Raw genomic sequence first — 22,147 nt, 5'->3', positions numbered from 1 at the left:
AATTTCCCCCCTCTGTCATTCTGCTTCGCAAGCTCTCTTTTACATCTTGAAACATTTCTTAAAACCTACTTTTGAGTTAGACTTTGTTCATCTCTTCTAATATCTCCTTATGTGGCTTGGTGTCTAGGTTTCTTTGAAGAAGCACCTTGAAATGTTTTAGTATATCAATGGTACTTGTTGTTCTTGCTATTCGAGATAAGTCCTGTATCTATGTTTTGTCTGGTCCAGCTTGTTCTAATATTTGAGAATTTTTTTTAAGGAGCTGGCGATTATTTCTCATCGACCTGATCTTCTGTCACCATTGATTAAGATCAGGGCTGCTGTTCATGTCAATTGCCTTTATCAGTCTTCATTCTGTGCAACTCCTATCTGGAGTAGCATGTAAAGTATTGGTGTCCATATTTCAGGAAGGATGCACAATGTGTTGGAAATAGTTCAGAGTAAGTTTACTATTAGGAATATTGTGTGATATTGTCTTATGAGACAATATTAGAAACTAGATTTGTATCCACTGGAATTTAGAAAAGTGATAAGTGGCCAAATGCTGGCAAATGAGACTAATCAGTTTAGGATATCTGATAGGTGCAGATTTTATTCCTCGATTTGAAAAAGAAGATCCTAATAGGATGCATGTGGAAAGAATGTTTACAATTGTGGGAGAACCTAGAACTGAGAGTCACTGTTCAAAAATAAGGTCACCCATTTAAGAAAAGGATAAGAATTTTTTTCTCACTTATGGACATAAGTCTTTAGAATTCTTTTCCTCAAATGGTGGTGAAGGCAGAATTTTTTTTGAATATTTTTCAGGCAGGGGTAGATAGATTCTTGATGAGAAAGGGGGAGAAAGATTATCAGAGTAGATGGGAATGTGGTGTAATCATATCAGCACAATCTTAGTAAATTAAACAGGCTTGAGGGGTTGAGTGGCCTACTCAGCTTCTAATTGATGTGTTTATATGATTTCAGGTTGCCTGATGTGAAATCTCATCAGGTTCTAGTTTGGAAATTTTCAATTGACTTGTCCTTGGAGCTTTTTGAGGTAGAACTTTGCAGATTTTCACTACCTTTTTTGTGAAGAAACACTATCTGATGTCAGTCCTGAATTGCCTAAGACTATGTTTAAGCTTATCTTTCCTTCTTCTGACCTGCTGCACCAGAAGGGCAGCTCAATGGCTCAGTGGTTAGCACTGCTGTCTCACAGTGCCAGGGACCTGGGTTCGATTCCATTCACGGGTGACTGTGTGGAGTTTGCACATTCTCCCCATGTCTGCATGGGTTTCTTCCCACAATCCAAAGATGTGCAGGTTAGGTGAATTGGCCATGCTAAGTTGTCCATAGTGTTCTGGGATGTGTAAGTTAGGTGTGTTAGTCATGGGAAATGTAGAGTACTAGGGGTGGGAAATGAATCTGGGTGGGATACTCTTTGGAAGGTCCGCATGGAATTGTTGAGCTAAATGGCCTGTATCTGCACTAAGGATTCCGTGAAGAAGCAGGTTCCATCCATGTAAAATTTTGTCTTTGGACATTGCATAAGTTGCTGCCTACTTGTCAGCTTTGATTTTGTACAGGTGACATTTAAAGTGAGACTTAATGACAAAGATGTAATGAACTGACGCCTTTATTCTCCCAACTGCCAGCTGGGAATGACGACTGTAATTTAAATGATCCTTTGCTCACCCACCTGAATCCTGACTAGATATTAGGCATGTCTCAACTGTTTGTTCTGTTACATAAATGATTTTCCTTTGTTTCCTGTCTAAATGGTCAGGATCCAGTCATGCCTTCCCCTGAACCATCACTTGATGACAAGACTGATGAAGTTGACATCCCTTCAGAAGAACCTGATGGAAGTAAGTTTTAACGTTTCAAACCTTTATGAAAGATCAATGGTATTTAAAAGAAACACATTGTTTCCTGTCAAAACAAAAAAATACTTGCACTAATCTAGCATTGGCTAAGCCATAGACAGATTTATGAAAAAAAGAGCAAGAAGCATACTTGACATTGATATTTAGTGCCGAAGTTGGAAAGCATTCCATTGCTCATCTGTAAAATCCCCCAGCTTGATGAGCTCAGAATTCATAAAGTGATCCATATATCTTTTGAAAATATTGTGTGTATAATAATTACTCTAACTTAGGGAAAATTATTTAATTTTGTATTGCAATGTTAATGAGTTGCATTAACATCACTAATTAGACATTGTAACCCGATAATTGTAAGCACTGCTCACACTTGTGTATAAGTCAATTTTGTGAAGGTTAATCGCATGAATTTTGGCCCAAAAGAATGACTTTTTCTATATATTGTGTAACATTGACTCTAGTTTTCAGAGATCAAAGATCAAAATTTCAGAAAGAGTGTGGGTTTGGGAAGAGAGAAAACGTAGCTTTAAATGCTAAGGCTATTTTTGAAAAGATAACTATGAAACCAAGCAAATACAACTCCATAAATAACACTAACAAAAAAACAATCCTAGTTGCCATAAATGTTACACAAGGTAAACATAGTGACGGTTTAGTCACAGATCATAAATAATTTATTTACTTTTAAAGAGGGAGAGGATATTGTCTGCAAGTTTGCATAAAGAAGATAATTGTTCTGTGTTTACTCTGGGAATCTGAGCAAAATGGAACTCCATTTTCTTTTTTAAAGGCAAATAAAGTGCAATTAAAGGCTCGGAGTAAAATATGGTTAGGAATATTGAGTAGAGGATTGGGCTTGGGAAGTTTATTTAACTGACTGCAGCTTTGTTTTTTCTCATGAATTAAAAGCTGTTTAAATTACTGTGACAATTCCTCAGCTTCCTCGCCACTAGAGGTCACCCTGTCACATGAGTCACATATCGAGCACTTGTCATGCATCAAATCATCACCCATGTAAAAGTCAGCCCTGTGACTCTTGGTCTAAAATATTGGTTTCAAAAAATTCATTCTTCGAGCAGTATTTATGGTATGTTTTTGATAAAACACAATTATTTTGAATTAAAACAAAATGAGAGCAATACTTTCATTAGTGTACCAAAACATTGCATTATTGTTAAAAGACACAAGTTTATACTATAAAACTCCAACATGGTATTTCGCATAATATAGGTCAAATTATTTGCTGATCAGTTAGAGAGTAGAAGTAACATTTAATAATGATGAGTTTTCATGTACCCCTGAGTGGATACTTAAAAGGAAAAGTTACACTTGCCTATGATGTTGTTGAGAAAATATTGCACGGTAAGGAAAAATACATGCTGATGCACAGTTTGTCCAGCAGCAGTTCGAAGGACCGAGTTTGTTTTTCTTGCTCCTTCAAGAGGGTGATTTGTTCAATCTCAGTTTCATGTTTTATTGATGCCACCCTGATTTTGTTGCTGCCATTTGTGTTTTATAACAATAATGTAATTTTTTGGTGTATTAATGTACCAAATTGCTTTGATATCTTGTCTTAATTCATAATAAGACTGATTAAAAAGTAGTAAAAACCTGTTATTTCAATATGGTAAATACACAAAAAGAACTTGTTGCAAAATTTCATATTAGTTAGATTGCGGTATCCAATAAAACAATTGAATTCATGTTCGCACATTATTGGCAATCACCTGTGTGCTGTGTTAATGAACCCTTGCTGTTCATATCACACTACATCATTAAACCAGCCTTTTCACACTGGCTGAGGTTAACATGAAAGCCTCTCTTCAAACTCTCCCTTTGCCTGAGGTATGTTTAAACCACTACCAATTGTCTGAATCGACTGAGAGAACAGCCCTATGGACTTGGAAGACTATGGTGACTTTACCTTACCTTTAAACCTGTTATTACTTGAACTGTATACGAGCCCTTCACTTTGATTCCTGCTTCTAAACCTTTCCCACTTTCCAGACTAGCTGTGAAGTGAAGTTGAAGTGAAGCAGAACACAAGGTGTCCAGATGATTAGATCAAATTGGTCTGAGAAGTCCTCGTACACCCTGTTGTATTTCAGCTTTGTGATAACTTATAACATCTGTAGTGTTTGCTCAATTTCTGTATTTTGGAAAGTGCTGCTATTATGACTGTGTAGATTAATCAATGTTGTCTATGAAGATCCATGCTGAAATAATTTCTTACAATCACAACCCTACGTCAACCGGATTAATTTGGCAGAACTGTTGCTACTGAGTTTGATTCTAGATTGAACACAAAATCCTCGGCTGACTCACAATAGAGCATTCAGCGAGTATTCCTCTAACAGAAGTGCTTTCTTTCAGCTAAGATTTCAAAGCAAATCTCCATGTATTCTTGGATGGATGTAAAGATCCCAGGTTTCATTTCCAGTAAGAGCAGGAGAGTTTACCTTAGCATCGTGGCTAATAGTTGTCTTGCAATTGATATCACAAAAACAGATTGTCTGATGATGGTGACATTGTTGTTTGCGGGAGCTTAGTGTGCACAAATGATTCACCATTTGAGCTGAAGTAGGCATGATATTAGTTTCACTCACCATGGCTTGATTGGAGACCAGTATTGACTGAAAATATGTAATAAAACAATATTCAAATCATGAGAATTTTTTTTAAGAAGTGAAATTTATTTTCTTCTCAAACATTTTGAATGGAAATATTTAGAATGGTTAATAAAATCCATGCCAACATATCAGGAATATTTTGTGTTGTAGACAAAAATGAATGACTTTCAATATATCAAGTCCTTTAATAAGTTAAGATTTGGCAGCTTAAATTTTCAAATGCGGACACTTTGCATACAAACAAAAAAGAAATTTTTTGTTCCTCTGGTGGGCAACAGGACAACTTCATGGAAACAGATTTGAATCATTTCTCAGAACAAATTACTACAGCAGTTGGAATCTATACTGAAAATAACAAATGCTGGAGATCACTGGGTCAAGTAGCATCCATGGAAAGAGAGCAAACTGATATTTCGACTCTAGATGACCTATAATTCACTTAACTCTGTTGAAGCGTCATCTAGACCTGAAACATTAGCTTGCTCTGTGTCCATGGATGCTGCCTGACCCACTGTGATTTCCAGCGTTTGTTGTTTTCAGTTTGAATAATTTCTGTTGTTCATGTTTGATTTGTTCAACTGTTATTGAAAACTGTACAGTTCTGATGGTGTTTATATTTTAAAGTCTCCAATCTACATCCATCTTCCCAGCAAAAATAGTCAGAGTCAAACAGCATGGAAACAGACTCATCGTGCCAACCATAATCCCAAACTAAACTAAACTAGTCCCACCTGCCTGCACTTAACCCATATCCCTCCAAACATATCTTATTCATGTCCTTATCGAAATACATTTCAAACATAACTGTAAATGCATCTACCACTTCCTCTGGAAGTTCATTCCACACACAAGCCACTCTGTAAGCACACAAAAGTTGTCCCTCATGTCTGTCTTAAATCTTTCTCCTCTCACCTCATAAAATGCCTCCTTGTCTTGGAATCTCCCATCCTAGGAAAAAGACACCTGCCATTCACTTTATCTATACCCCTCATGATTTTGTAAACCTCCGTAAGATACTTCTCAACCTCCCATGTTCCAATGAGAAAAGTCTCAGCCTATCCATGTTTCTTTATAACTCAAACTCTCCATTCTCAACAATGTTCTGGTAAATCTTTTCTGAATGCTCTCCAATTCAATAATAATCTTCCTGTAAGATGGCCACTGTGTTAATTTTCTGGCTATCAAGATTTGTATGGATATAACAACTGATCTGGATCATCATGAGGCTTCCAGTTAATGAGCAACTTATGAAAAACTTCGTATGCATTCCAAGCTAAAACATTTAATCATTAGCTGAATACACATTCAAAGAGAATTATCTTTTCAAGAAGTGAAATCAAATACTGACTATTTTAACATGTTCCAAATCATAATGAAAATAGCTTGAAGTTTTTTTTCTTTAATGTATAATGATTGACAGAGCAGGGAGACTCAGTTTAGCCAAAGTCAGGAAAAAAATTTGATTTGATGCATGTACCCTATATCAAAGGCTTCCAAAGCACACTTCTTTTTTCAAGTAAATTCTTATTCTGAATTTATTTTACTGTGTCGATGTTAATGAGATGCATTTTAAATGTTTAATTGGTAATGTGGAAAGGCTTAATAGAAAAAAGTTCGCCCTCAATCCTAAATGTCTTTTCCATTGCACTGATCTATTAATTCAGTATATCATTTAGAATTGTACTGGACTTTGCCCTTCTGGGTTTAATGATCTGAATAGATATTGAACAGATGTTTATTTATTCATTCATGAATGATGATTTGATATATTTGTTTTTATGAGAAATTAATATCAAGCATTACAACGAAGGTTGTGGATTATTCACACCTGTTAGAGAAATGTGTTGATGAGTTTTTATAAGGTTGAAAATTTGAGATTGTTGTTATTTGGGATGCATACTGCAAATCGATGGCCTTGTTCTAAAGTAGTGAAATAAGCTTCAGTTATGGGTATCAAAATTCAGATTTTACTTCTACAGGCAAGGAAAGAAAAATAATTGGTGTTGATAATCGACTGTTAAATTCAGTCTCTGAATGTAAAATGTAGATTTGTAATAGACTGCTGTTTTCTCAACCTAAATCTAGAACATTTGTATCTGAATTAGGGTATCATCATGAATTGACAACAAATCACCATTATTTTTCTCATTCCTATTTGAAATCAATTTCAGGAAAAAGTAGGTTTGTGGTTCAACAGTAAGTGGAACAAAAATGAACAGTAATGTTAATTTTCAAGCATTACTTTAACGCTTCAGTCAATAGTTTATTTTGAAGACAAAGTGATAAAATGTACAATGTCCTAGAGTCTGTTGCTCTAATGTTCTGGTTGGTGTGACAGTGTCATTAATCTTGTACAATTGTCTCTGGAGTCTTGAGATGTTGCTTTAATTATTCGTTCAATAGAACAACTAGTTCAGTGTAAAACCTCAAAAAATGAGTTTTTTTTTGTTTTCAATAATGATGAGATCACTGGGCAGGTTGTTCTTTCGTAAGCTTTCCTTCAACTTGGCTTGATCTCAGAGGTCACCTTCCAGTTGCACCAGCATAATATGAGTACATTTCCAAACCAGTTACTATTCAAAGCAGCTTCAGCAAGGGCTGTACAGCACTTACACAAGTCATGTGGTTTACACAAAGCCTTGTCATAGAGTCTTGGAGTTTTATAGCATGGAAACAGACCCTTCATGCTAACAAGATATCTTAAATTAATCTAGTCCCATTTGCCAGCATTTGGCCAATATACCTGTAAACTCTTCCTATTCATGTATCCATCCTGATGCCTTTTAAATGTTGTCATTATACCAGCCTCCTCCACTTCCTTATGCAGCTTGTTCCATACATGCACCACCCTCTGCGTGAAAAAGTTGTACCTGAGGCCCCTTTTAAATCCTTCTCCTCTCACCCTGAACTTACACCCTCTATTTTGGACTCCCCTAACCTGGGCAAAAAAAGACCTTGGCTATTCACCCTATCCATGCCCCTCAGGATTTTATAAACCTCTGTAATGTCACCCCTCACCCTCTGAAGCTCCGGGGAAAATAGCCCCAGCATATTCAGCCTTTCCTGAAAGCTCAAACCCTCCAATCTGGCAAGATTCTGTAAATCTTTTCTGCATCCTTTCAAGTGTAACAGCATCCTTCCTGTAGCTGGGATACCAGAATTGAATGCAGTTTTACAAAAATGGCTGACCTAATGTCCTGTACAGCCGCACCATGACATCCAACTCCAATATTCAGTTCATTTGACCAATAAGGCAAGGGTACCAAACTCCGCCTTTGCTATCCTGTCAACTTATGACTCCATCTTCAAGGAACTATAAATGTGCACTCCAAAGTCTCATGGTTCAACATCACTCCCCATGACCCTAATATTTAAGCGTATATGTCCTGCCCTGAATTGCCTTAACAAAATGAAACACCTCTCATTTAGCTAAATTAAACACAACCTGCCGGTCTGCGACCCATCAGTCTGAAGTCTTTTTGTACTCTTGAGCTTTTTTTTGAAACCTGCCCCATTGTCCACAGTGAAATTTCAGTGGGCCTTTTTTCAAGAAACCATTCACTGGTATTCCCACACAACCTCAAATAAATCATTTGCCACAGTCTTTTAAAATGTAGGTGCTTGAAGCAATATTAAATCGTGTGTCTTTGTCCCAGATTTGAAGTGAAACAGTTTGAAGCTTCATGATTCTACTAAATGTCATGTTGATTTTTTTTTTACTGTTATTATTAGTCATTTTAACAACACGGTGCAAGGTTAAGTATTTATTATATACTCAATAGTATTTATCTTCTTGATACTGTAGATATCATCATAGTCATTTGCTTGGAGACATGAGCTAAAAATGAGGGCAGTAAGTTTAATTATCCAATATAAGGCTCTGTTCTGTTCTCTCACCTTTTCTGCATTTATGCATCTGTTCTGACAGTACCACCTGCCACACCATTTCTTCAGAAGTGTTTTCCTTCTTCCTCGATCAAGAAGCCCCCTTTACTGTGGATTGTAAGGAATTTCATCCCACTTCCTGAACCTTTGCCCATAACCCTTTACTTTCTTTTTCCTAGACTCAACAAAAAGTTTCCTTTTATTCCATTTATTCATGGATGTAGACATTGCTGGATGGGGCAGCATTTATTGTCTCTTCCTGATTGCCCATGAGAAAATGATGGTGAGCTGCCTTCTTGAACAACTGTAGTTTTTGGCATAGGTATCCATGTGCTGATCGGGATGGAGCTGCAGGAGTTCGACTTAGTAATAGTGAAGGAACAATTACATATTTCCAAGTTAGGATAAGTGGCTGGAGGGGAACCTCCAAGGGCACTCACTGCCACATGTCGCATCCCTTGCAATCATCATCAAATCCACTATTTTTTCTGTGCAATTCTCCCAATTTAAAGGACATTTTAAAAAATTTAATCTGGTTAGTGAATGTGTATCCCCAGAGCCAACTAACAATCTCCTAATTTGCTGACTTTAAGGTAATTAATTTGCCACTTATTCTGTAGAGGGGGAGGCACTGTTAGGTCATGTGTTTGTCTCGCCACAGGTGTAAAAGAGCCCCAGCAGTGAAAGCTGGCTGCACAGAAGCCCTGGCTTGTCCTGAAACTGTTTGGCATGGACCACTTGACATGGTCATTCAACCACTGCCATTCAACAGATGGGATTTGTCACAAGGAGCTTGTCAGTGACTTCTCAAGTTTCCCATTGCTTAATCCCAAGGATGTCTGATGGTAAAACTTAAAAGGTTATTGTATATGGGGCATACATGGCAGTCATGAGGTGGATCAAAACGGTCATGGCACGGGAAGTAGGTGCACCACAGATGAGTTCAGCCAATTGTCAGTGGTCAGATGTGTGGAGGAATGATGATTGCAAGATCAGGAACCCATGGAAGATAGAGGTGTTGAACAGCGTGTTCCATTTTTGCTTTGCATGTAGTTAAATGTGTGTGTAATGACCTAAACCAGATAATAATAATCTATAAATGTAAGTTAGTGTCAAAGTTGAACAAATGTTCAAAGAATAGCACCTGATCTCTCAATTAGTACATTAGTATCTTATGGACTTGATGGTGAGTTTAACAATATTAAATCAATACGCCATCTCCCAGTTTGTCCAGGTAAATGTTAATGTAGTTCAATATTTTAATTTATAGCTTTGCCAGAGACATTGCATGTGTTTTTTGCCTCTCCCACAAACTGCTTTTTATATGTTTGATTACTTTTTTGGAATTTAGTCACTCCTGCCTTCCATCTTCACTTTTAAGATCTCCCCTACCCTGCTTTCATTTCATGTCTCTACTTGTTTAAAAACTGATATGTTTATATCACCTTCAGTTTTAATAAATAGAACTTGTCCTAAAATATCAACTTTGTTACTCTTTCCACAGATGCTGCCTAATCAGCTGAATATTTCTAACATTTTCTCTTTTTGTTTTAAAAATAATGTAGTTTAACATTTTGATGGGAAGGGAGTTTATATTTTTCATCATCAGTGACTTGTACATTTCCAACAATGTCTGCTTTTGTTTCAGATTTCTAGACTTTGTTTTTCTTTTTGTTGCTACTATACACACTAATCTTCAATAGGACACCAATAAAGTGTTTTCTAAGTCCTGCAAAATGAGTTAACCTGAGTTCTTCTTCCTTTCCTTTACAGTTGTACCATTTCTGCCACATAGTCGGACTAAATTAGACAGGGTCACAGATGACTCAGAGGTGGGTTTTACAATAACATCAAGCTTTTTTATGATTTCACAATTAAAGAATCAGTAATGATGTAGTGGATATGTCCGACCTGGTATAATACCTGGAGTTCACGTTCTATTGCTGGGATGTCATCAGTTAGCTGATCTCAGTGAAGGCAACTGTAATGTTTCTGCAACTGTTTTCACTGAACAGGGTTGGCAAGGAAAACAACAATTCTGGCTCCTGATCAGTGATATCAGCGGTGGATAGTGTCCAGTAGTCACACAGCACACATGCTGCAATGTCTTGCAATTTCTTGAAATACCAACGTCTCAACCTGAATGAGAAGGGAAATAATTTCTTTAACCATGCTTTCTCCAAAACCATAGTGCTGTGGAGAGATTTCAAAAATTGCAAGAGACTACATGAAAAACCAAAATGCTAAGTAAGATTAGCTGAATAAGGTCTTGGTAAGGACATTGATGAAGCTATTTTGCATCGATTGATGTGTTTTCAAATAATAAGTGATAAAATAGAGATGACTGACTGCTGTCACCATTCAGTGGAGTAACGAGCAAAGTAACAAAATATCAAAAATATGTCATTTATTGAAACAATATAATTGTCATTTGTTGAAGCAATATAATAATTGTAGATTTGGAGTTAAGATTAATTTTTGCTTCAAGTTGCTGGTGTATGTTTAATGCAAATTAATATTTTCAGCACTTTGATTTAGTCGTCATAAGAGAATAGAAGGCAAATTTGCATGGCTGGATTTAGAGGAGGAGTGTCAGTCTAATTGGATAGCTTCCAGAGAGCTGACCAAAACATGATGAGCCAAATAACTTCCTTGCTACATGGGTCATTAATGGATCATTTAATTCAATATTAGTTTATATTGAACTGGCATACACAAGGAGGAGTTATAATTAATCTATATTATGATATATTGACTGGACCATTATATCTCCCAAGTATTTTATGTTGAATGGTGTCATTTTTTAAAAAAAAATTGGTTTCCAGGATATCAAGCCAGTGGTTGATGGTGTCGATGGAATCAAGATTTCTTCAGTGCTGGGTTTGCAAGACTTTGACCTTATACGAGTCATTGGACGTGGCAGCTATGCTAAAGTTCTCCTTGTGCGCTTGAAGAAAAATGACTGTATATATGCAATGAAGGTGGTAAAGAAGGAACTGGTCCATGATGATGAGGTAAATTTACTCCTATAAAAAGAAAGTGAACTTTGTTTTTAATTACCTTTCACACACTCAATATCCTACAGTTAATTATATATCCCTCAAGTGCAGTCACCCTTCTAGTGTAGAGAAAAGTAGCTTTCATCAGGTTTCCATAGTGCATTTGAGGACTGCACATTTTATCATCAAAAGCCAAAGCGAATTAATTCATAAGTAATCACAGTTAATTCTTTTGATACTTTCTTTGACCAGTTTTAGAGTGGTACTTATGTTGGAAAGTTGGTTGCAACAGAGGAAAAGAGTCTTCAGCCATTGTTTCTGCACTAACCAAAAACAAATCCAGCCACCCATCCTAATTTCGTCCTCCAGCACCTGATTTGTGGCCTTGCAAGTTACAGTACTTCCAGTGTTGATCCAGAAACCTCTTTTAAGCAAGTTGAGAATTTCTACCAATTGGGCAGAGAATTCCAGACACAGCTCCAAATCAGTGTGCCCTCTAATCATCTTCTAATCATCACTTTAAACACATAACTACGGTTAGTTGGCCTTTCCTGGTTTATTCTATCCAGGTCTATCATAATTTCACATGGATCAATTAAGTCACCTTTTTCCTCCTCTGTTCTGGGAAGCAACCCTGATCTATCTAATCTTTTCTCATAGCTACAATTTTCAAGCACTGGCAGCTTTCTTGTAAATGTCCTCTTGACTCTCCAGAGCAATTGTGCTTCCTGTTATGTGGTGATCAGAGCTACGTGCAAGCTTCTAGCTGTGCCTTAACCAATGTTTGAAATAGCTCCAGCATTACATTCTTGGTTTTGTATTCGGTGACCTATCCAGTAAATAAATGTATTCCATATTTTTTTCCCATCTTATCAATCTTTATTATAATTTGAAATGTTAAAAATGTTACTGTCTGGTCTTTGAGGGGGACGAGGACCAAAACATCTCCTCGATACATATCCCTTTCCAAGAGAGGTAAAAAATGGAAAATCCGTTTGTACTCCTGATCACAGTCCATTGACTACTAATGTGCGAGAGCATGCACATGTTATATGTTTAATAACAAAGTGAGTGGATTGATTGACCCATGCAGGTGTGAAAAGAAGCTATGACTGGAGATACTTTGCTTATGACCAGATAACTAAGAGTGGAACAGTGTAAGGACAGTGTCTGAACATTGAACTGTCGAAATGTGGGCAGAAGACTATGTTGAAATTTGCAACTCAGTTGGAGTGAAACTATACCATGATTGTAATTACGAGGTGTAATTTGGAACCTTAATTGGTATTAATGATTTTTTTTTGAGAAGGTGGTCATAGCAGCTGTTTAAAGCAGACAGTATTTAAGAAGAGGAAATTAAAATTGGTTAGCATGGGGCCAGGAAGAGCAGTGTAGAAATGTAATCAGGGAACAGGAACAAGAAGAATTCGAAGAGAACATGAAAGGAGTAAAGTTGAAAACTTACGAAGAGTACATTGATAGTTATGAGTTGGGAAGCTTGATGTGACACTGAGGTGCAGCTCAGTCTGCAAGATTTAAAATTTGGGGGTTGGGGTCAAGTTGAGAGAAAGTAACATATGTTTGAAAGGATGGTTTCAGTTATTAATGACAGTGTCAAATGATATCAATTTTTGAAACTTGTGTTGTTATTAAGAGCATGTTGAAATATTTACCTTGAATAAAAACAAGTCCTTTAGCCCAGAAAGATCATTGCTTGCAAAAATATCAAAAACAAGTTATAGGACTGAATTTTACCATAAACTGACTAGGTGTCAATTTCAGGGAGTTTCATGGAGGGTTTCTCTCTGAGCTATAGCAACATATCTCCAGCAAATCTTTGCTGGTCACTTCGTTGTGTGTGAACCGCACCTCTGGCATCACTCTCTTGCTATCTTGCATACAGTAGCAGTGGAAGTACTTGAGTTACATCAGTTGAGCCATATTTAAACCCCGGTTATGTACAAGATCAATAACTGCAAGCTAAGACCAGCCATTCACAAATAGAGTGGAGAGACTTGCCATGGATATGGCCAACGGAGACAAGTTGACACCTTTATTTGCTGATAGGGACCTAATGAGCAGGATGAAGGATGGTTGTCATCTTCTCTGCACCATAGAGAAGACCATAATATGTGACCCATGACCCTGCCAGCCTGGTCCAAAGTTACCACTGAGGTCAGTGCAGTGTTCACTATCCAGAGGAATGCCCAGCAATGCAGAAAAAAGTTGTTTAATAACCTTAGGTACTCTACAAGAGTAAGTGCCACTTTTTTGTTTGACTGCTACTTCACAACCACTGAGTCTTCTACAGCACCAATCTCTGCCAAGACGAAGTTTTCCAATCCATAATCTCATGCAACATCTTCCTTCAGTTGGTCTCAACATCGACCCCAACAATGTGTAACATCCACATACAAATCTGTATGATAGATGTCTTAAATTTGCCTTATATGACTTTGTTTGTTTGTTTAATCTATTGCTTAAAGGGCCGCATTGTACAAAAGTAGAGACCCCACCCACAACTAACTTAGAGAGAGAGAGCTTGACACAAGTACCCCAACCCCACCCTCCTCTCATTTATCTCTCCACCCTTCAGGCACTCTGCCTGTATTCCTGATGAAGGGTTTTTGCCCGAAACGTCGATTTTCCTGTTCCTCGGATGCTGCCTGAACTGATGTGCTTTGCCAGCACCACTCTAATCCAGAATCTGGTTTCCAGCATCTGCAGTCATTGGTTTTACCTCAATGCCATTTACTTACTGTGCCAGTATCCCCTGACTGAAGACAGTCCCCATTGATTAAATGCTATTCCCTGTAATCTTTTGAGTCGTGGCCATTCGATTGAAGCCCTTAACGTGTGTCTGCCCCATACATTGCTAGCACATGCTGCAGGTGTAACGTTGATATAGCTTGGTGCCCTACAGCAACCTGTCCACATTCTTGATTGATCATTGGTGATAACCATGGCAAGCTGTCTGGCTTGTGTCTGCTAAAAGGCAGGACAAGACAGAAGCATTAAGCACCTCTAGGTTTTAAATGAGGCAAACTGCACATCAATGAGGCAAGATTCTTATCCTGCTGTTCAAACCTTGGGTGCAACACTGATTTTTTTTTTGCCCTATGATGTTGAATACGCAGATAAGGGTAGTGCAAGTTGATGTAGTCTGCATGGACTTCAGTAAGTCTTTTGCCAAGATCTCTCATGGTGGACTGATCATGAAGCTACAGGATCCAGTTTGCCAAATCAGATCCAAAATTAGCTTAGTGGCAGGAAACAGATGGTGATGACTGAAATATCTCTTTGTGATTGGAGACCTGTGTGTAGTGATCTACCATATGGTTCAGTGGTGGGTGTTCTACTATTTATTGTGTACATAAATCATCCAGACATGAATGTATGAGGATGATTTGTAAGTTTACAAATGACATAAAAATTTATCATGTGGTAAATAGACAACAGCATAATGCAGACAGGCTGATCAGATGCATTGAACTTTGGAAGGACTGACAAGACAAGGGAGAATGCCTTGGTTGGTAGGATCCTAGGAAATGCAGAGGATTAGCGGGACCTTGATGTGCATGTCCATTGATCCTTTGAAGGCAGCAGAACAGGGAGATAAGGTAGTTAAGGTATGTGGGTTAGTTGCCTTCATTCGTCTAAGCTTTGAATGTCTTGGAATGCCTGGAAGGTCATAATGGAACTGTATATAATGTTAGTTAGGCCAAAGCTGGAGTACTGTGTGTAGTTCTGGTTACTACACTATAGGAGTAATGTGATTGCACTGGAGAAGGTGAAGAGGAGTTTTACCAGAATATATGAAAATAATATAGATAGGCAGAGGTTGTATCAATAGAACAGAGAAGACTGAGGGGTATAGATAGGGTAGGTAGGAAAAAGCTGTTCCACTTGGTCGAAGGGTTAATAACTATGGGGCACAGTGTTAAGGAAAGAAGCGGGAGGTTTGAGAAAAAGCTTTATTGACCACAAGGGTGGTGGGTATCTGAAACTTGCTGCCTAAAAGGGTGGTGGAGGCAGGAACCCTCAAGACGTTAAAGAAATATTTAGATGAGCACTTGAAATGAACATAACAGACAAGGCTATGTGCCAAGTGCAGCCCAAGAATAGTTAGATGCTTGATGATTGGATTGGACACACTGTGGGACAAAGCCCCTCTTTCTTGCTCTAAAAATCTTGCCAGTCATCTCATTTTTCCAATCTTGCCATTTTTCCCAACTGATTCGTCATTACCCACATCATTTGGGGTTGAAAAGTTCCACCCGATGTTTATTTCTCAGTCTTTTCCAGATGAACTTGACTGCAATCATAGGATGTACTGTGCCTTCAGTTCTGAAAGGTAAATTATTAGGTGTGGTGAATTATCATATGTGATCCCACACTTTGTGAGTCACCTCCTTGGTAGCTGTGATTGTTTTAACATTACCAAGATTGTTTAACATTGACTCCAGTAATGCAAGTATTTTACAATTTTTCTTTTGAGAGAATGCTTTCAAAATTATGCAATTTAAAAGGGATGTTTTGATAAAATTTTGTCAGATTATGAATTGCACTTGAAGGCAATTTCAGTAAACCCTTGCTTCACATCATTCTAGGAAGTATTTCTGTTGAATTTTAGTGAAGAGAATCTCAAAGTACATTAGTCTATTGCACAAGTTGAAAAATATTTCACGTGACTAAATTTAATTAGCCCCTTTTTCTCAAATGGAAGTATGCCTTGTTAAGGTGCTGTTTTCATCTGACGTTTCTCGCTTAGGAGGCTAAGTGCCAGCTTGCCTCTGTAAATGGAAATCAGTTTTTTGGTTTAACATCGTTGCCAGTCCAGCAACATCAATAGCTAGGAAAACTTAGTACTGTCTGAGTACTGGTTTCCTTTCAGCTGGTACTATTTTTCCTTGCATTTTATCCTGGTCTTGGTGCCAATCCAATGGCAGCTAAGTTGGGAAAAATTATTACTGGCTAAGGATTTCTGTGTATTCAGCTAACGCTACCTTTCCTGGCCCAATTACTTCTGGATTGGCTTTCATGCTGAACCTAAACCATGTACGTTAATCAATCCAGCACTACATCACTATCGTAAACTTAAGACATTAGCGCAACATCATGTGCAAATGGGGCCTCCTTGAGGGATAAGAAAGATCAACATTGTGTTACACATCCTTAATCTATATTTCCAGTTTATATTCATATTATATTTGAGTTTATTTTGTCAGTACTCACATAATAAATGCATATCACTTAATGCATTTGCCAACTGATTCACATTTGATTCCTAGGTTGTATTTTAGCTATAATTGTTCCAGATTATTAGCTAATATTCCTATTGAAATTTATAATAACACGGCAACATTTCCGAATGGGAGTAGATTTTTAATCCATCTCACCCACCTAACCACAATATTCCCATAGTGGCGTTCAATTAAATTTGAGCCTTGTTGATTTTTGATGTTCCATGAAACCTAAATGTCATTTTTTGACTATAAAATCCATTCATGCACTAAAGCTGGCACTATGCTTCACATACTTGCTTTTCTTCCAGTAAAAACAAACTCCTTATGAACATCCTGTTTTCTTTTGTTATCATTGAATTTGCTACCTATGCTTACATTCTGTACATAAAGAAAACCTTACTTTGATCAAATTTATCCAAACTTAGAATGCTTCTACTGAATGTCCTCTGTCTTTTTACAACAGAGAAAACATCCGAATGAAGTTGATCTTTTACTAGTATGTCATCCTTTTACAGTTATGAGATCAATTATAGCTCTCTTGCTACTGAATTGCTATAACTCCACACTACTTTTGAACTTAGCGGACCAAAGTTTCACTGGGGCCAAAAACTGTTTTAACATGACTTTTATGGATGTATACATTGTTTGCATGTTTGGACATAATGCTATCCATCACATAACATAAAAATTAACAAGAGCCTTCAATACTGAACCTTCTGGCAGAGTACCAACTGCAACCAGATGCTTCCTGATGTTGTATGTGAAGGTTAATTCAAAAATTGGGTACAGCAAGACCTGTGAAGAAAAAGCTGCTGAAGGAATGTGTCAACACATGAAGTCATATTCCAATATGAGTCATGATTTCCAGCAGCGTTAGAATGAGCCCTTCACTTTCAAGTACAAATTAGAAATATAAACCACACGAGTAGTTCTGGGCCATTGTGTGCAGAGCTAATTCCATAGTTAGGCAATGGAGTCCCTAAACTCTGCATTTTAATGAGTAAATCACAGGAATTATTGATAGGAACATAAACACTGTTGAAATTGAAGGAAGTAGCATTGGTACAAATGCATTGCCATCAGCAATTTTTGCTTTCAAGTTGGGTCTTTCAAAATGCTGTCCGCTTAAGAGTTCAAATGTATTTGACTGTTAATATGAGATGATGTATTAGACCTGGATACTTGCGTTCATTTTTCAAGAGTGGATCCCAATATCTGATGTATGGTCTTAAGATCAAGATATCATGTGGATCCTAGGGATTGAAGAAAAGTCTGAGTCCCTTTAGAGTTTGTTGTTACAGATCTCCTTGTGTCCAGATAGAAAGCAGAATTTGCAGGGGCCTTAGAGTTATTCTTGAGACAGGAGAGAAAATGCAGAAAGAAGCAGAGAGAGTTTAAAAGAGCAAAAATAATATCACAGGAAATTATTGCTTACTACTTCATGCTGAAATCAATGGAAAGCAATCTATTAATTTGAAAATGCTTGAGACTTCCTGGCACCAGTAACATACAAAGGGCACATTTGTAACAGTGAAATTAGCAGCTTGTAGTGGTATTTTACTTTCCTTTCCTTCAAAGCCATCACTAGATGGCAGCATCGTTTCAATCTGCTATTTTGAGTTGATCGTTGTTATTCTGATTTTAATATTTAATAGACACTATATAGACAGTTGTCTTTCTAAACACTATCTCACTGCATGGAATATAGCCCACAGATATTTAGCTATACTAACTTCCTACCTCAGAGCAAATTCCTTTCCACTCCACATGGATACTATCCCAGGTCATTTCTTTGTATGTCGTGTCGGTTGTGGGCAATGTAGAAACTGAATGTGAAATACCTGTGGAAGCACTTGCAGTCAATACCATCAGCAGAGGTAGGATGACAATTGGCATTGAAAAGAAAATGGAGAAAAACAATGGCGTGACTATTTGGAAACATGTTACCTGCAAGACTTAAAGCTTCAACAGAACACATAAAATACTAATGTTCTAGTTTGGTACACGAGAGATTTTAAATTGCTGTACAATGCTTTGACTTTAGAAGGAAGCAGCTCAGCAAATGTGGAATGCTATTACATTTTTAGTTTCTAAATGTATATCATCGATCCCATGGTTACTCAGAAAATTATTTGTGCATGGTCATTTGGTTATCTGAAAGCCTGATGGTGATAACATTTGCATCAAACATGACTATGGGATTGCAGCATTTCTATTTCCCAGCACTTAACTTAGTCTCCAGCCCATTCATTCTCTTGCTCTGTCTTCTCTCTTCTAACACTCATTTCCATCACCTTTCTTCTTGCTGTTTCACCCACCATCTAACTTGTTTGTAAAGAGCAATGAATAGAAGAAGAATGTAGTTTTGCATTTAATTGTTGAGGGAGAAGAAATTTTGCTGGCTTAACAAAGCAGTTGCAACATATTCAAGAGCTATTATTGCAATCATTATTTCACTGTAAAATTTTGAGCCTGTTTTATGAGGATGATAGCATTTCTTTAGGATACATTTCTGTGATAAAATAAACAACAAGAAAAATGTACAGAAACAGCTGTTTTCAATTGCAGTTCAGATGGACATTACCAAGAATTTCTGGGAATCTACCTCATCTTCAGCTTTAATGAGACCATATCCTGTTTTGTTGGCCCTACTTGAGCCCATATTTCACAGCTATCAGAAACCACAGCAGCAGAATATTTAACATATTGCAGCATCTTGTTTTTCATTTAAAAAAAAGATCCAAACAGAGTTCTTTCAATATTTATGCGTGGAATTTATTTCTCTTGCTGTTGGATCCCATTCCTGTATCTCACTAGAATTCTTGTCTTAGATGTAAGAAATGTTTGGCAGCTAGAGTGAGAAAAGATTTCTACAAAAACAGAGGAAAGGAAACTTTTGCTGGCATTTGCAACCCTTTTAATGCTGAAGAAGGATTTTTGATGAGTTAGAAAGTTATGGTCTTATGTTTGCACTGCAATGCTAAAGTCAAATAGGACACTTCTTACACTGCAGAAGTTCAAAAGTTACTGTCATTTAATTCATCTCATTACAACCTCATATATTGAGGAAAACAATACTAAAAAAAAATTTACTAAATTGAACTACACTTGACTCGAACTACGCTTTATGCTGTACATTTGGCACAAAAGTGACACCAAATCTTAACATTCATTCAAAGTATACAATATCAAGTGACATTTTCATTTATTAATATAAACAATTACACTATGGATAATTATGTTGCATGTGAATTAGAACATGGTAACCAATTAATAACTAGTTTCTTACACTAGTTAAACTTTTTAAGAGGTCAAGACAGTAGACATTTTTGACATGCCAAACAATTAAGAGTTATGTATCTACATTTTTCTTATGATACAAAATTTGGTGGAATGTAAACAGTGAGGAAGACATAGAGGCTGCAAAGGGATATAGGCTGTTTAAGTAACTGGCAGCAAGTTTTGGTCGCCCTATGTAAATAAAGATATACTTACTTTGGAGCCAAAGGCAAAGGTTCACAATGTTGTTTCCTGGAATGAGTGTGTTACACTATGATGAGTGGCTGAGCAAATTGAGTCGATATTCTGTGGTTTAGAAGAATAACACATAATATCATTGATAAATACCACATTTGAAGAGGCTTGACAAAGTAGATACCGATGTTGTTTCCCCAAGTTGGGGAATTTAGAATCTGAGTACAATGTGGAATAAGAGATCAATATCAATCTTCTAGGTCTGAGATGAGAAATTTCTTCACACGGAGAATTACAAATCTTTGGAATTGTCTACCTCCAAGGGTTGTAGATTTTCCACCACTGAATGGAGTTTTGCATCTCTTAGAATCAAGGAATATGAGGAATGGGCAGAAAAGCCGAGTTGAGGCTGTAAATTAGCCATCAACGTAATGAATCGCAGAGCAGGCTCAAAAGGGTTGCATAGATATGAGAAGTATCTTTTTCCTTGCTTAAATATTTAAAAATAAACCTTTCGCCTTTTCTGAGGACAATGTTCACATTTATTTACTACCCCACGTTGTACCTTTCTGTTCACAGGTTGATTGGATAGTCAAGTGTCCTAGATTAACACCAGTGCCACCCTGAAATGCAGGAAGATATGCCAGAGAAAATTCCTAATGGTCCAGTTTTACGTATGTGAGGCAGGATGGGGAGGTGCATGAATTTGGATAGATGTGTACTAGTCAAGAACCAGTCAACTCTTAAGTGAAGTTCGGAGCTTAACTGTTTGAAGAAAATCAGTTGAGTCCTGGGCCACCATTGTACTATGTTGTTTATCCCATTGTGCACCCATATCTTTCAAATGAGTTTTCAACATTTCTACGTCATTACTACACTAAAGAAAGATGTGCATTCACAAATTATCTTTCATAACATCAGTATGTTGCAAAGGACTACTGTGTTAACTCATTCAAATTTTCTTTGCTTTTATTCAACAAGTACATAAACTTGCACCTCCTTCTGGGCCTCCTCTTTGTCACAGTGTTTAAAGTTTCAAAACGTGTTGCTTTATTTAAAAAGAAAATACCTCAAAAACCTAATTGCCTAATGCTTTAACATTTAACATCTAATATGTGTCTCTGCAATCAGTAATCATCTAGATTGGTTCAGGGGATCAGGATTTCACTTGCAGTCTGATCCCCCAGTGGTTGGAAATTGGGATCTTTCAGACTGACCAAAGTACCTGTAGCTTCATGCAAAATGGCACTCTTTTCAGTCATCATGGAAAAAGACAAATTTCTTTTCAGCTTTAAACATTTTTAAAATTTATTCTTTAGGAAGTATTTCAGGAATTCTATATTACATCACAGGCTTCTTTTCTCAATTGGAGCCTGTTTAAGCTGACAGGAAAGAGTAATGTGATGTTTCTTGGAAATATTGATGCTTATTCATTTAGTGTTTGGCTTGAATTTTTAGTGAGGGGACCTTTCAAAGCGTCCTTATATCACAACTTCTACCTCACCACAAAGCAGAAACTTATTTCCTCATTATCCTACAGATTTGGATCTCAACCTGACTGGTGAAAAGCTCTTTGAAGTTAAATCATACAGTTTTGAAGTTTGACAACATGCATATACTTGGTCGAATTCTAAACCTCTTTTAAACACCAATTATGTTAATTTTTGTTCAGAGAGTGGAGGCATTCCCAACATTGGGGTTCACGAGCCAAAAGTGGATTTTGTGCGCTTGTATGTAGTGCTCACCTTGATGAAAAACTATAATTTGGATCTGTCAGTGTCGATGTGTTTCTGCTTGACTAGCGTTGTTATGCAGCAGCTTAGCCTTTATTATGAGCTGCACTGTAAATGCTGTACAAAGCTGGGAGATTCAAAGTTGGAGCTGTTGCCTTCGGTGGGATTCTTTAAAGTGATACATTTGATATTATCTTACCATGTTTCTTTCTCTTGTACCGTTTTTGGGTGATTAGTGGTGGCTTTGGTACAAGTATATGAAATCTGTGACATGTGTACTTCTGCTCATGGGCAATGCAAGTCATCCTGCATGAT

At 37.2% G+C, this 22,147-nt stretch overlaps 1 protein-coding gene across 3 annotated transcripts in view; it reads left to right on the top strand.

The window, feature by feature from the left end:
* prkcz (protein kinase C, zeta) overlaps window positions 1-22,147 on the top strand; it is a 413,579-nt gene that overhangs the window by 212,516 nt on the left and 178,916 nt on the right. For all 3 annotated transcript variants that reach the window (XM_043676028.1, XM_043676026.1, XM_043676025.1), the window contains exons 7-9: window positions 1,769-1,850; window positions 10,154-10,212; window positions 11,206-11,394. In XM_043676028.1, coding sequence (XP_043531963.1) covers window positions 1,769-1,850; window positions 10,154-10,212; window positions 11,206-11,394 — 330 coding nt within the window. The remainder of the gene's footprint in view (window positions 1-1,768; window positions 1,851-10,153; window positions 10,213-11,205; window positions 11,395-22,147) is intronic.

This window comes from Chiloscyllium plagiosum, chromosome 34 (assembly GCF_004010195.1).
Source record: "Chiloscyllium plagiosum isolate BGI_BamShark_2017 chromosome 34, ASM401019v2, whole genome shotgun sequence".
NCBI lineage: Eukaryota > Metazoa > Chordata > Chondrichthyes > Orectolobiformes > Hemiscylliidae > Chiloscyllium > Chiloscyllium plagiosum.
Note: the sequence above shows the minus strand (reverse complement) of the source record. Positions and strands in the feature narration are given on the sequence as shown.